This window comes from Artemia sp. Qi Xiang Cuo, chromosome 4, assembly GCF_049724085.1.
Source record: "Artemia sp. Qi Xiang Cuo chromosome 4, ASM4972408v1, whole genome shotgun sequence".
Taxonomy (NCBI): domain Eukaryota; kingdom Metazoa; phylum Arthropoda; class Branchiopoda; order Anostraca; family Artemiidae; genus Artemia; species Artemia sp. Qi Xiang Cuo.
Window position 1 is genome coordinate 85,705,812 of NC_142797.1, and position 16,674 is coordinate 85,722,485.

Consider the following 16,674-nt stretch of genomic DNA (forward strand, 5'->3'; position numbering starts at 1 on the left):
TCCCCCCTGAAATTTAGGTGTCCTCATTTAAACTACTTGGGGACACAACTTCTTAAATTTCAATTGGGATCTACATGTTAGAGACATTATTTAGACAAACTGCGCGTCTAATACCTTCCTAAAGCTACAAAGTAAAGTCAGAATTCCCCTAACCCACTCCTTAAGAACTTAAGAGTCTATTATTTGCCTACATTTCCAATCGACTCGTCAAGTTTCACACACTGCTATCTCTCGCGAAGAAACGGAAAAAATCAAATCAATTCAAAAAAGGGCCTTGCGAATAATTTTCAAAGAAGGCAAGGTGCCTTACTCTCTGCTCCTAAAAAAAAAGCTAGTCTGAAAACACTGTAGCAAAGGAGGGTTTCGTTGTGCCTCCGTTTTGCAAAAAATGCCATAACAAACCCTCGGACGGCAAGTATTTTCCCCAAACGTCACTCCCCATCCAGAATACGACCGCCTCGAGCTGTTTCTGAGCCCATCCCTGCTTTGTCTCCCATTCGCTGCGTTACTTCCAGATACGAAAGAACTTTTATCCCCTTCATTACAGAGAAAATGAATAAAATGTCTCAATAGTTTCTTTTTTTCCCCTCTTTTTTGTTTATTAGCTGATGGCACTGCCCAGGTTCTTGCGCTCTTTTGCTTACCCCCCCCTTTCTTGACCAGTTTTTATTGTTTTTAACTCTTTTATTGATTTGCCGTAGTTTAATTGCTGACACTTTCTTAGTACCCCTTTTAATTTAAATGCATTTATGTCTCGTTCTAAGTTTAGTTTGACCAGTTTTTAATGAATTTATGTCTCGCTATAAGTTTAGTTTGACCATTTTTTTTTTTTTTAATTGATTTTTTACAGTTTTAATTATTGACTTTTAAATGATGTTCATTATGGTTTTCTCTATTTCGTTGTTGTTCTTTGCATTTTTAGTGTAACCATTTATTTGTTGTCGACTCCAAAGTCCGAATTCGGCCCTTTGTGGGCTTGTGATAGCGATTTTTTTGAAATAAATATCTTATCTTATCTTATGTATGTCATTATATATTTCATTTGATACAATTATGTATCAAATTATATATAGCAAAAAATAGTATGTCAGATATGAAAAATTATGTATGTCAGAATATTGCGTAGGTAGAATTTACCTAAGCAATATTCATAGCATATATTACTAAATGATGTGCACTACCAGTGATGATTCCAAGTATCCTTTGGTTTACCTTTTACTCTTCCAACTAATAAATAGTCACAGCCTTATTCCTGTCTTGTATTTTATAAAATACAAAATATTTATAGTTTTTCAGCAACAATTTTACTTTTTGAATCGAAGCAAAATAAATGTGTGAAACATTTCAAAATATATTTGATGTTATTTTCAACTTTTAGAAGGCGATGAACGTTTAGTTGGCGATTGCGGTAATCTAGTAAAAGACAAACATGGTCAATATTAACAAAATATTTAGCCTGAAACCCTAGCAAAAATTTCAGATCTAAGTAAAAGTAAAATATTAGAATCGTCTTGGCCGAACAACCTATTTAGGAAACTTACAGCCACTTGGCTTGAACAACAAGGAAAGTTCATTGGCTTGAAAAACAAGGAAAGTCGCATAAATCTAGTATAATCTGCAGGGTAAATATCTTTTGTTCTGTTTTTTATTTTCTGCGGCTAGTGGAGCACTGTAATATCATAGAGAACTGTTTAAGGGCTTATTTTAAAGGAAATAGCTACATCTAAGTTTTTTTGTTTTTCAAAAAGTATTTACAATAAAATCAATTTTAAAAAAAAAAAAAAAAAAAAAACACTGTATTTTCACACACAAGTAGAAGAATAGCGACACAGTCGTAAGTTACAACTTTAATCTTGGTTGCGGCGGTAGTTGCAATCAAGTAAAAGACGCTCTTTATAACAAAGACCGAAGTCTAGCCCATTGCAACTGAAATATTAAAACAAATCATCATCATGTAAAGCACATATCTTTTGACAAGAGAATATAACATTTGATATAAGAACCAACCTTTATATAAGAATGAGGAGTTTCGCGGAGACCACTATCTAATGCAGGATTTTTTTTTCTTTTATGTGCTTGTATCATTTTGAAAAACAGTTGTTTTTTACATAAACATAGTTACGACATGATCAAAACATAATTACGACATGATCAATAGATTCGAAAGATCTTTGGATGGAGAATCGAATGGTATATTAATTTTTTTGCCTATCTAAGTTCTGTCCTTATAAGTAATGTTAACCGGGGAATCTACTCCCCCTCCCCCCCTATATGTGCCTTATGTTCAGTAAAAGTATGAGGCTAGACTTTGGGCTATTCAAATCATTCGAATGCATACCGGATAGTGTTCCTCCGGCTAAGATGGAGATAGTGGTTTTGTGAAACTCCAAGGCAGAAACACATCCCTGAACGACCAGACTTAATGATGGCATACTTCCGTCTTTGAGCCTCCTAAATAGAACAATGTGTTGGAATTACAAAAGGTTGAAATTTCAACATTGAAAATTGAAATTTCATAGAAAGCGATTTGGCGCTGCCTAAGTAAAGAAAGATTTGGGCACAGTGTGTTTTTTTCTCCATACCCGGGCACTTTGCATCGAAGGAGTTGTCGTAGTAACTTCGAAAAGGGCTCATTCGATTGGAAATTGGAGTGGCTAGTGTCCATTTTAATAGTCGAAAGTGATTGCAGGGCAACTACCCCCCCCCCCACCCATCATTCCCCCAAACACATCAAATCAAAATTTTTAGATAGCCATTTTGTTCAGCGTAGATGATTTCCAGATAGAAAATATGTTTTTGAGGAGGACACTCCTCCAAAACCCTCAGGGCAAGGGTTTTAAGTTATACCCTGGGGACATATAAGGCATTTATAGAAGGTATTGTCGTAGAAACTTCAAAACTGGCTCATTCGATTATAAATTCAAAGGGCTAGTGCCCTTTTTAATAGTCAAAAGTGATTAGAGGGAAACTAGCCTCCCCCAACGCCCATTATTCCCCGTAACACATCCAATCAAAATTTTGAGACAGCCATTTTGTTCAGCATAGTTGATTTCCAGATAGAAAATATTTTTGAGCAGGACACTCCCCCACAACCCTCAGGGCAAGGGTTTTACCTCGTGGGCCAAAACCCTGTGCGCATATAAGGTTTATATAGAAGGCGTTGTTGTTGAAACTTCATAAAGGGCTTAATCGATTCGAAATTCAAAGGGCTAGTGCCCTTTTTAATAGTCGAAAGTGATTGGAGGGCAACTAGCCCCTTCACGCCCATCATTCCCCCAAACACATTCAATCAAAATTTTGAGATAGCCATTTTGTTCATCCCAGTTGATTTCCAGATAGAAAATATGTTTTTGAGGTGGACACTCCCCCACAACCCTCAGGGCAATGGTTTTAAGTTACGCCCTGTGGGCATATAAGGTTTTTACAGAAGGGTTTGTAGTAGAAACTTCATAAAGGGCTTAATCGATTCAAAATTCAAAGGGCTAGTGCCCTTTTAAATAGTCGAAAGTGATTGGAGGGCAACTAGCCCCCCCACCCCCATCATTCCCCCAAACACATCCAATCAAAATTTTGAGATAGCCATTTTGTTCAGCGTAGTTGATTTCCCAATATAAAATATGTTTTTGAGGAGGACACTCTCCCACAACCCTCAGGGCAAGGGTTTAAATTATGCCCAGGGGGCATATAAGGTTTTTATAAAAGGCATTGTCGTAGAAACTTCAAAAAAGGTTCATTTGATTGGAATTTCAAAGGGCTAGAGCCCTTTTTAATAGTCGAAAGTGATTGGGGGGCAACTAGCCCTCCAGTCCCCTCAAGCCCATCGTTCCCCCAAAAACAAGCAAAAAAAAATTTTAGATAGCCATTTTGTTAAACGTATTGATTTTCAGACAGAAAATATGTTCTTGAGGGTGATACTCCCCCACAGACCTCAGGGCAAGGGTTTTACACTTCGTATCGAAGAATTTGTCGTAGAAACTTCGAAAAGGGCTTTTTCAAATTGGAAATTGGAGTGGCTAGTGCCCTTGTTAATAGTCAAAAGCGATTGGAGGGCAACTAGCCCCCACCCACGCCCATCATTCCCCCAAACACATCCAATAAGAATTTTGAGATAGCCATTTTGTTCAGTGTAGTTGATTTCCATATAGAAACTATGTTTTTGAGGAGGACACTCCCCAAAAACCCTCAGAGCAAGGGTTTTAAGTTATGCCCTCGGGGCATATAAGGTTTTTATAGAAGGTGTTGTCGTAAAAACTTCAAAAAAGGCTCATTCGACTGGAAATTCAAAGGGCTAGTGGCCTTTTTAATAGTCGAAAATCATTCAAAGGGCAACTAGCCCCCCCCCCCACGCCCATCATTCCCCAAAACACATCCAATCAAAATTTTGAGACAACCATTTTGTTCAGTGTAGTTGATTTCCAGATAGAAACTATGTTTTTGGGGAGGACACTCCCCTACAACCCTCAGGGCAAGGGTTTTAAGTTATGCCCTCGGGGCGTATAAGGTTTTTATATAAGGCGTTGTCGTAGAAACTTCAAAACCGGCTTATTCGCTTGGAAACTCAAAGGGCTAGTGCCCTTTTTAATAGTCAAAAGTGATTGGAGGGCAACTAGCCCCCCCCCATGCCCATCATTCCCCAAAACACATCCAATCAAAATTTTGAGATAGCCCTTTTGTTCAGAGTTGTTGATTTCCAGATAGAAAATATATTTTTGAGGAAGACACTCCCCCACAACTCTCAGGGCAAGTGATTTATGTTATGCCCTGGGGGCATATAAGGTTTTTACAGAAGGCAATGTCGTAGAAACTTCAAAAAGGGCTCAATCGATTGGAAATTCAAAGGACTAGTGCCCTTTTTAATAGTCAAAAGTGATTGGAGGGCCACTAGATCCCCCCCCCAACGCCCATCCTTCCCCCATACACATCCAATCAAAATTTTGAGATAGCCATTTTGTTCAGCATAGTTTATTTCCAGATAGAAAATATGTTTCTGAGGAGAACCCTCCCCCACAATCCTCAGGGCAAGGGTTTTAAGTTATGCCCTGGGGGCATATAAGGTTTTTATAGAAGGTGTTGTCGTAGAAACTTCAAAAAAGCTCATTTGATTGGAACTTCAAAGGGCTAGTGCCCTTTTTAATAGTCGAAAATGATTGGAGGGCAACTAGGCCCCCCCCCCCCCCACGTCCATTGTTCCCCAAACACATCCACAACCCTCAGGGCAAGGGTTATAAGTAATTTCCTCTGGGCATATAAGGTTTTTATTGAAACCTTTGTCGTAGAAACTTGAAAAAAGCTAATTCGATTTGAAAATCAAAGGGCTAGTACCCTTCTTAATAGACGAAAATGATTAGTGATATTTTTTGTTGTTGTTGTTGTTTAGACCAGGGCACTTAGTATCGAAGGATTTGTCGTAGGAACTTAGGAAAGGGCTCATTGGATTGAAAATAGAAAGGGCTGATGCCCGTCCTAATAGTCGAAAGTGATTAAAGGGCAATTAATCTCCGTTCCACTCCCACCCTCTCACGCCCACCCTCCCATTTGTCCATTATGTTTAAAAACTAAATGTTACATTAAGATTAAATCAAAATGCACTGTGAAAATGCTAATTCCCAATAAGTCATCTCAGCAGTATCCCAAAAATGACTGAGGGTATTATGTTCATACTTTCGGGGCTACTTCTGCTTTTAAAATTCAACCAAATCAAAATAGCGTAAGTGTATCCAAGCTATCAAAGAAAGTAAACAGATTTTTTTGCGGATGGTATCAAGTTTTCCATTTTAGGTCAACTAGAGGAGGTATGAAACTAAATTAAACAGTGCTATTTGTGTCCAGATTTTTAAAAGGGTGTATTTTGTTAAAAATTGCTGAGAATTTTTCTCCAGCATACAAATAGCAGGCCAAACTATAAAGTCTTAAAAAACTAAAAGATTTTAAAGTAATATTTTCTTTCTCCCTGAAAAGACTATGTCAATATAAAACGAACAGAAATTAATTAAAAAAAAAATTTTCCACAAAATAAGTTTTGTCAAAGAAAAGTAAAGAACTCCATTAAACAAAAAATGAGCAAAAATAAAATACAATAATCTACCAAGCGTGAAACTACCACAAATCAGCATCGATAAATAAATGTAACCCAAAACAAACAGAAATTACAATAAATAACCGAGTCAAACTCAAAACGAGCAGAAATTAACATAAGTTGGGTGCGAAACCCCTATGCCTTTCCAAGGCCAGAACAAAATTTGCACTTAACTAAAAAACTAGAAATGAATGTGCATTGTCAGTTTAATATACATATACTGATATTTAGTAATAAAAATGTTAATATTATTTGATTTATTAAAGTTATAAAATTTAAAACAATTATATTTTTTTCTGTAAAGTGCAAATTTTGTTCTGGCCTAGGGAAGGCATAGGGGTTTTGCGCCCAACTTGTGTTAATTTCTGCTCGTTCTGAGTTTGACTCAGTTATTTATTGTAATTTCTGTTCGTTTTGGGTTTCATTTATTTGTCGATGCTGATTTGTGGTAGTTTCACGCTTGGTAGATTATTTGATTTTATTTTTGCTCATTTTTTGTTTAACGGAGTTCCTTACTTTTTTTCCAAAAATTTTGTGGAAAAAGTTTTTTTTTAATTCATTTACAAGAAAAAAGGTATTTAACTATTTAACTTTGAAATAAAGGAAAAATTACTAAAAAAAGGCGAAAATATCGATGAAATAGGAAGGTCTTAATTTAAGGAAGTTGTTGGAACCCTTGGTCCCAGTTTATTTTAGATAAATGTCCCTCCCAGATGCCTTTCTTTTGGCCCCTTAATTATTTTCCTTCCCCGAGTAATAATTAATAATTTTCCTTTTATTTTGTGACGCCATTTTGGGCCCGCTTAATTGCGTAGTTGCTTAATAGAGCACGAGGTAAGAAATTGCGCAGTTAGGGAGGTTGACCAGTAAGTTAGTAAGTCCTAGGATTTCCTGGAAAAATTTATCTGCCACCCCGTACCCCAAGTCGCAGACACGCGGCTAGCGGAGCGGGCTGGGAGAAATAATTCCCTTTTTAAGTTCAGTTCTTATACAGCGTGAAGTGAATACAGTAAGACTTTTTCTTATACTATGTTCTCTTTTAACTTTTCAGCCTAGGTCGAGTCTAAAGAGATAGTTAGAAATCTTATTGGTATACCTTGGCTTTTAAATGTGGCCCTGGACCATCCGATCACGCTAGTAAATAAAGAACCGTTGGAGTAACTGCGGAAATCCCACTATTCTGGGCCGACAAGGGATCTCCCCCTCCAGTAAGTGGCATAGCATCTGTTTGTGCCATTTTTGCCTTTACAAGTGGTGACCCCCGTACGTTATACCTCCAATAAGTGGTGCCAGCGGTACCCACACATCCAATAAGTGGTGGCAGCTAGAAAAGGACCTATCAACAGCACTGAAAGCAAAAGAATTTTGCGTTTTGGAAGAGACGGATTAATTTGGTCTAGAAAGTAGCCTATTGTGGTAACACATAAAAAAAAAATACGCAATCAATTAATAGAATTACGAAGGTCTATAATGGGCTGTGTGCCTTGTTAGACAAATATAAAAAAGAATAACGTGAAATTAATGAGTTTACTTTACAGTGGGGAAATTTCCGTATTTAAAAGTATTACAGGGTTTAAGGACAGATAAGAAAACGTTGAAAGTTGGGTTATTATTTGAGTGCATTGGCAGACTTAGATAAAATCTTCAGTGACGAAGGTTATAAGAGTATTGAGGACGGCAAATTAGGAGGATTTGTTAGTTTGTGCGCACATTGGACAAGGAAGTCGGGAGACACCTGTCCCATTGAGTAATCTGCCGAGGAGGAGATTATATTTGGAACACGAGTATCCAGGGAGGATACGTGAATTGTTTTATAGGGTAGTTCCCCTGTTTGATTTTATTCCAGCTAATTCACTAGTGGAATATTCGCGCGGTTTTTCTTATTATTTTCTCGTCCAACCCCTGTTAATTCGTTTTTCGGAGATATATTTCACTCGCGTACAACTGCTTGTTGTGAAAGAAGTCTTTAATCACTAATGAAGTCAAGATATTTCGGTTATTTGAAAATTTGTTGAATACTATTACACGGAGCCGATAATTGACAATAGTTATTGCGTACCATAATTTTTGCGTGACAGTTTTTGAGCTTACCAAGATTGACTAATTGAATTAAAGATAATATAATCGGAGAGAATATACGCGGTAAAATGAGGGGTTACGAAATAGACAAGGAAGAATTCATATGTGAAAAAACAAGACGAAATTACCCCTCAGAGGCTGTGCCAAATGAAGGGGAGTTGCGGGATAGAGATAGTACAGATATAGAACAAATGAATTCAGAAAATGAATTAGGAAGAAATAATGACACATGGAATTTTGAAATAATTTTGGACAGAGATAAGATTAACTCAAGACCGAAAAGGGCGAGTGAAGCCCATAGAATAAAAAGAGAGAGAGATAGAAAAGAAAGGGAGAAAGATATGAGACAACGTATATTAAATATCATAGAGAAAAGAGAGGATAGCCAGAGAGGTAGCCGAAAGAAAGCACCTAGTATATATGAAAAAATTACAGGATGAGATAGATCAAATTGAAAAAGATAGTCAAGCCAATGAAATACTTCATCAGGCCCGTATGGACAAAATTGAAAAAGATAGACAAGTGAATGAAATATACCATCAGGCTCGGTTGGAAAAAATTAAAGCCCATAAGGAAATGTCAATGAGTGAGAGATTATCAGACATTTATTAAACATTAAATGCTAAGACGGAAAATCATGCTACTTCGTTGAAAAGGCGGGGAGGTGGACCGGCCCATAAAACAAATGGGGAGGCTGTGCCACCCTGTTGGAAAAACAAAATACTTGATACGCATGTTCGAAATATTGATAATCCACAGAAATGGGATGCAGAAGTAAACAGACAACATAATATTGAAAAAAAAGACACGCGAGAATGATTTTTCAGGAAAATTTACAGATAATAGAAAACTTGAGAACACTTTTAATGAATATGAGACGCTAACAAGTACAGGCCAGAATGAAACACTGATTATACCAAAGAAAAATGAGAAGAACTTTATTGTACGCGCTTTTCCTCGAAAAAATCGAGAAATTTAAAGTAGAATATGAAAAACCAAATGTCGGAGTTCAATTCCCATTTGATGATGAAATATTTGTTTCTGTGGTAAAAGTAAATTGAAGTAAAAGAGAGAAAAGAGATATTAAACGCAGCTACAATGAAGTGATGCAGTCAAAGATGGTGGACACTGGAGTCCAAATCAGATTTAACAATGACAAATTATTTTGTGCGAATGACAAAATTGAGAAAAGTAGAGATGAAAAGAGGAGTGTAAAAAAGAGAAAAAATCTTGAGATTCAGCCTGCAGTGGCGAAAAATAAAAAATTATCTGGGCTGTGCCTAGTTAAAATAAATAATAGGGGGGACAAAGAGGTCCAAGATCCACAGGGAAAATTGCAAAATTACAATAAAACGGAAAAACTTAGGAGGGAGAAGAAGACCCATGACATACTAAGAGAAACTACAAATAATCCTGACATAGAATTGACTTGTCAAAAATGGGTTACGGAAAGATTGAAAGGTGCTGAAATTTGGGTTGGATGAAAGAAATTTGAGAAGGAATCTGATATTGGTCGGATCAACTCAAAAGAGGGTTTGTTCCTTTTTGAGGGGGAGGAATCCCTTGGGGAAGATCCCTGGATTGCCCTTTTCCTCAATGCACAACTGGCCGACAAGTTGTGATCCCTTTACTGAAGCATTGTCTTTCCAGTCTTCAATATTATCTTCATCCCTCATCGCCGAGCATTATTCATTCAATTATTTTAGGGGACACGACACCGAAAAAAGCGATTCAAGGTTCGCTCAGATTCTTACTTCATTTTCCTGAACTCCTATCGTTTTCACAGGCCTGTGTATTTTCGGCCTTAGACTATTTGAAATTATGCCAAGGGGCAATTTACTTTTTTATTGAGATGTGGGGTTGTTTCCACAGATGGAAATTAAGAGGCTAGTGCAGCCAATTTTTCAAGATGGCTGGCATCATCGAAAGTGCAAGGAACTTATTCTCTGCTCCTCTCAAATGTAAATTCGTGAGAGCAAGAAAATTTTTTTTTTTGATTGTGCTGTGCACAATGAATTTCTACGAATCTTGGGGACTTCAACTTTGAAAATCAAATGCGGATGTTACACGATCTAGACCATGGTGGTCCTACAGTAGAGCCGTGTCGAGGACGACCGATCCAGAGCTAAGCGGTGGAAGCACAGGCATTGGTAGAAGAGAAGATAAACAAGTTTAGTGATTTTAAGTTTGGTGTTATTTATTTTATGTCTGAGTTTCCAGCTAATCTACCGGAGATGCGGGCCCTTTATATTAGGAGGGAGGTGTTGGAACCCTTGGTCCCAGTTTGTTTAGATAAATGTCCCTCCCAGATGCCTTTCTTTTGGCCCCTTAATTATTTTCCTTCCCCGAATAATAATTAATAATTTTCCTTTTATTTTGTGACGCCATTTTGGGCCCTCTTAATTGCGTAGTAGCTTAATAGACCACGAGTAAAGAAATTGCGCAGTTAGGGAGGTTGACGAGTAAGTTAGTAAGTCCTAGGATTGGTTGGAAAAATTTATTTGCCACCCCGTACCCCATGTCGCAGACACGCGGCTAGCGGAGTGGGCTGGGAGAAATAATTCCCTTTTTAAGTTCAGTTCTTATACAGCGTGAAGTGAATACAGTAAGACTTTTTCTTATACTGTGTTCTCTTTTAACTTTTCAGCCTAGGTCGAGTTTAAAGAGATAGTTATAAATCTTATTGGTAAACCTTGGCTTTTAAATGTGACCCTGGACCATCCGATCACGCTAGTTAATAAAGAACCGTTGGAGTAACCACGGAAATCTCACTATTTTGGGCCGACGAGGGATCTCCCCCTCCAGTAAGTGGCATAGCATCTGTTTGTGCCATTTTTGCCTTTACAAGTGGTGACCCCCGTAGGTTAAACCTCCAATAAGTGGTGCCAGCGGTACCCACACATCCAATAAGTGTTTAAGCCTTTAAAATTGAAGAAGATGAGAATCATGACATGACATGGGTTTCGCCACTGCAATTCAAAAATCTAGAACAGTGCATTGTTATAAATGAAAAAAAAATAAGCAGAAAGGCCTTACTTTTGATGACTTTTGACTGACTTTTGATGGTAAAGCGGTGTTTTGCTCTCAAAATTTGGAAAAAAGAAAAACTGTTATAAAAGAAACAAAAATGATGAAGTAAAAAGCCTTCACTTGAAAAACTGTAATATATCATTTCCGAAATTCTTTAAAAATGTGGATTTTTTAAAATGAAAATTGGTTTCCGCTTTTGAAATTATAAAAAAATAGTGAAAAATAGAAAAAATATGAAGTAAAATGGTTTTAATTAAAGAAATTTGATTTTCAAATACTAAAATTTCTTAAAAATTTGGAACATAAAATTTTTTTACATAAAAGGTTGTTATTGCTATTAACATTCAAAAAGAAGTAAAAATTATTGAAAAGGGACAATACTTATGAAGAAAATAGGCTTTTCTTCAGGTAATGTGTTATTGTAATGCTGCAGATTTTAGAAATCGGAAGTCGAAGGCTATATCGAAAAAATGTTATATTTAAATCCATAAATTTAAAGAAACATGGAACTTTGACATGAAAAGGGTTTTGCTATTGAAATTTTAAAAACAAGAATCCTAAATTGTAAAAAAAAACGAATAAAAGTATGATATTGAAAAACTTCACCTGAAGAAAAGTTATATTTAAATTTCTAGAATCATTTCTTGCGCTTAGGGTCTCCGTATGAACCTGTTATGCAATATATTAAAACTTTTGTGAATGTTATGAAACATGTTATGTATATCCAGATGTTATGCTTAAAGGAAGAAAACTGGTATAAACCTGATGAAGGTTGAAAAAACTCGTGGCTAGGACAAATTCAGGTACGTTTATTGTAGTGGAAACGTTGTGAAACCTCACTTGTCTGTAATACAGAGGAAATCTTGGGCCTTTTTGTCTAAACAAAGAAAATATATGGTCGGATAGGGCTCAATGAAGATCTAGACTATTGATGGGCGATATTGTGAACCCCCTGCCATTTTATGAATATATTTCTATGGTTCTTTTTATTTAGATAAATACATTTATCTAAATAATATTAATATCTCCATTTTTCTGACATGAAAATAATTTGAGATGATTTATGGGCAAGGGAATACATAATAAAACTCTGGAATATAATCATAGTCTAACAAAATTCAAGTTACGAGTGAAATAAAAAAAAAGAGACAAAATGACCATAAAAAGTATTAATAAAAGGAAGGCTTTCTATGTTCTTGGGTAAAAAGTAAGCTATTATTAATTTAAAAGGAAAATAATCAGGCTTTTTTAGAGAGGAGGGGCCAATCACAAAAAAAAATCTAAAATGGTCAAAAATTAGTAATTCGAAGGCTAGCAGAAAGATCAACAGAACTTTCCCAGAGAAAAAGTCACTTACTAGTATCAGTAAATTTACGACTCTATAAGAACTAGATGGTAATATTCCCCTTTCCTTGGCATAATCAACTAAAGATAAATTAAAAATAAAAATTTTAAATTACTTAAAAGACGATATTTTGAGGGGATTTCATCCGTGAGAAGAAAATCCCAGGTGAAAAAGGAAATAAGGAGCTTTTGGCTAAAAATGATAGTTTCTAAGTTTGTCCGGTCTATAGAAAACCAACATAATTTTTACGGAGGACGGGGTCCTAGTCATTCATGTTCCTATTAGCCTATAAATATAAAAAAATGAACTCAAGAAAAGAGACAAAAGAAATGAAAACTGAATAGACTGTAGGAAATGTTTTTTGAACCCTTCATTCAGCTATTTTGCACATACTGCTGGGACCAATTTTCCAACTACCAATTTTCTACCAATTTTCATTTAAAAAATCTACCTTTTTATAAAGAATTATGGGAATTAAATATTACAATTCTTCAAGTAAAGGCTTTCCACTTCATTATCTACGTTCCTTTTTTAACAATTTTTATTTTTTCAAATTTTGACAGCAAAACACAGTTTTCTCATCAAAAGTTTTATATTATTAGAAAATTCTATGATTTAAATATCAAATTTCTTCAAGTAAGGCCTTTCTGCTTATTTTTTATTTCATACAAGAACTACTACTACTAACGACTCACCGCAGCACCAAGCCGCCTGAGGCCAACACAGCTACGCATGCTCCTCCTCCATCCCAATCTATTAAAAACCTTTCTCTTTACACCGTCATAGGAAGATCCCATTTCCTTTAAATTCTTTTTTATAACATCCTCCGACCCCAGACGAGGACGACCTGCTTTCCGTTTAGCCCTAGACGGTTGGCCGAAAAGGCTAATTTTCGGCAATCTGTCATCCCTTATCCGCAGAACATGCCCTATCCATCTCAACCTTTCTTTCATTACAGCCCTAGAAAGCCGGATAGAACCAGATTTTTCGTACAGCCTACTCTTTGAAATACTGTCAGTCAGCCGGGTACCCAGAAGAATCCGTAGGCAATTTCTTTGGAAAACATCATCCTCTTTTCGGAGCGCCCATGCTTCAGACATATTTGACCATTGTCGTCACTGTACCTTCCAATATTCTAATCTTGGTTTGCAGAATTATCTTCTTATTCTTCCAAACTTTTTTTTAACTGTGAAAAGACACCCTGAACCTTGCCTATTCTACTTTTAACATCTTCACTGCTCCCACCGTCTTCACTAACAATACCACCAAGGTAAGTGAAGCTGCACACTTGATCAATCTTTTCGCTACCCAATGTCACCTTTGTATCTACACTTATTCCTAGCCTTACTGACTTGGTCTTCTTAACATTAATTTTCAGACCTATTCTAGCACCCTGCACTCGCAAAACCACTAAAAGTTAATTCATTTTTCTCACACATTCATCTAGGTGCTTAAATCATTATTGCCTTTCCTGTACTCATTAAGACGAAGTCCATTAAAATGATCCATATAAAAGGAGATAGAACACAACGCTGCTTAACTCCTGATTCAATACAAAATCAGCTGTTGACCTCATTCCCTACCTTAACCGTAGCAGTGATATTCTCCTACATAGCACTAATCACTTTAATGTATTTGTCTGGTATACCATACAAAGATAAGACCTTTGCTAAAGCTCTTCTATCAACGGAATCGAACGCTTGCTCATAATATATAAAACTGAGGACCAAAGGTGTTGATAACTAAGGCACTTTTCAATTTTTTCAATAGAAAAACAATTTTCATGGAAATAAAATTAAACTGTTGAGGATTTCGGTATTTTTTCATCATATTCCTTGAATTAAAGTTTTTCACTTCAATTTTTTTCGTTTTAATATTTTTTATTTTTGAACCAAAATAGAAATATCCCTTTTATGTCAAAAGCTCGAGATTTTTAAAAAATTTCAGCCTTTCAATGTGACGTTTCAACAAATCAAGTCTTTCTATTTCATAATTTATTTCACATTTTAACAATTTACGATTCTTATTTTTCAAATTTCAATAGCAAAATCCACATTATGTCAAAAACCTAAATTTATGAAAAAATTAAGCATTTCATTCACAAACTTCTAAATTAAAGCTTTTCTAATTCATAATTTTTCTGCCCTTTTCTAGGCAATTTTCTCTTCTTATTGAATATAAAAATTCCAGATTTCTGAAAAATTTAAGGATTTAAGAATCTAATTTTTTCAAAAAAAAAGTCTTTCTATCTCATAATGTTTTCAATTTTGAACAATCTTCACTTCTTTTCGAATTTTAATAGCGAAGGCCCGTTCAAGATAAAAATCCTATTTTTCTCATTTTATTCAATTCATTGCCACATTCCTCCAAGTTAGGTTTTTCTACATCGTAATTTATTTCACTTTTAAGCAGTTTACGATTCTTGTTTTCCAAATTTCAAAGCAAAAATCTTTTATGTCAAAAATTCTAGAATTCAAAAACACTTAGTGTTTCAATATCATTTCTTCAATTAAAACGTTTTACTTCATGTTTTTTCTTTCTTTTTTTTAACAATTTATATTCTGTTCGAATTTTAATAGCAAACGATTAAAATATCACATTTTTTCAATAAGGGCTTTCTTAATTCATCACTTTTTTCATTTTTAACAATATTCCCTTTTTTCGGATTTTAATAGTAAAATCTACATTAGCAATGCAGGCAAGCAATCTTAATATTTGCACTCACCTCATGGTAAAGTGCACCATTATCATAGACTTATGAGAGCACCAAGTGATATGTTCTGACTGTTTATAGCCTATAGCTATAGTGAATCTTGAATTGAAAACGACCGAAGAAACTTGGCTCTATAAAAAAAAGTAAACAGTTTCACCTTTGAACAAAAATGCATACAGTTGAACAAAATATAACTAAAGGAGATAAGAAAACAAAAGTAAAAACAGTGAGTTTTTTTTTAAGATTTCCTGTTATGGGATAAATTAGCAGGATAGTTTTTGTATATTACTAGTATTCTTGGAATTGTGGATCTGATCAGACACATAGGGAGTGTACCTGGCTCTTCGCCAGCCTCTCGAACCTGTTTTTCTGACGACATTATCATCCAGGTTGGCTCACGAGTACTCAGGAGTATCTTCCGGAATTACCGGGTAGCGAAATCGTCATTACCGGAATTGTTCAAAGTTCATTGATACAGGAATTAAAGTCACTATGTTTAAATATGGAAATTTTAATCTATTGCTATAAAATGACCTTGTCAAGGATGAAGTGTTTTTGCAAATTTAAAGGTCTAAAGTTAACATATGAAGATTTTAAATCTATTGAATAGAACGACCTTGTCAAGGATGTGGGGTTTTCGCAAATTTAAAGATCTATATTTTATACGATTACAAGCGCTTATGGCATTATATTTTTTGTTATTACGTATTCTTTAGTGAACATGGTTAGGATTTTTCTTTATAGCCTATAAGCAGTTTCCATTGAATTTATTAAATATTTGCCTGACATAGGATTCAAACTTGAGACCCGAGGTTTCCTATGAAAAATCGGTTAAGCGTTAGTGGACTGAACCAGCAAGTTATTTACGCTATGGTGTTTTTAGAAATACATTCTAAGCAAAAAGTTTCACGCTAACGAACTTTGATCCCTCTTAATCAATTAGTAAGGTCATTTGGGGGAACTTATTATCCTCTATGCCTCCTCCAACGCTGACTCCCCTCGGACCAACCACCGAGGGTCCCCAGACTCTTATGCCCCCTTCCCATTTTTTTGTTACTTCGACCTTCAGAGGAAGGTAAAGTGCAATATCAAAACTAAAAGAGTATAAACGTCACATTCAGTTGATTTACGAAGTTAGCCCTTGAGGCGAATCTTGTTGATTCTGAACATTTTTTTGCCTGAGCAGGAACAAACGGAGATCCTTTTATCTAACTTCTGGAACAAAAATTTACAATTGTCAATAAGGAAAATATACAGATCACCAAAGAAAATTGAACCATTCAGTTACTAATTAATATCTTAGAAACACATCATAATAGATTTTATGTGTCCATAACATTAAATTCATAGAGATAACCAACAAAAAAAAAATCCCACAATTCTACGCAAGATATGTTCCCATGGATTAACATCTGGTATTTGACACAATAG

General features: G+C 35.5%; 1 protein-coding gene across 1 annotated transcript in view; it reads right to left on the reverse strand.

Annotated features, from left to right (window-relative positions):
• Positions 1–16,674, reverse strand: part of LOC148953567 (cytoplasmic dynein 2 intermediate chain 2) — an 83,582-nt gene that overhangs the window by 43,590 nt on the left and 23,318 nt on the right. The window contains exons 4-5 of the mRNA XM_089088007.1: positions 15,256–15,374; positions 2,339–2,451 (exon numbers count right to left, since the gene is read on the reverse strand). Coding sequence (XP_088944133.1) covers positions 2,339–2,451; positions 15,256–15,374 — 232 coding nt within the window. The remainder of the gene's footprint in view (positions 1–2,338; positions 2,452–15,255; positions 15,375–16,674) is intronic.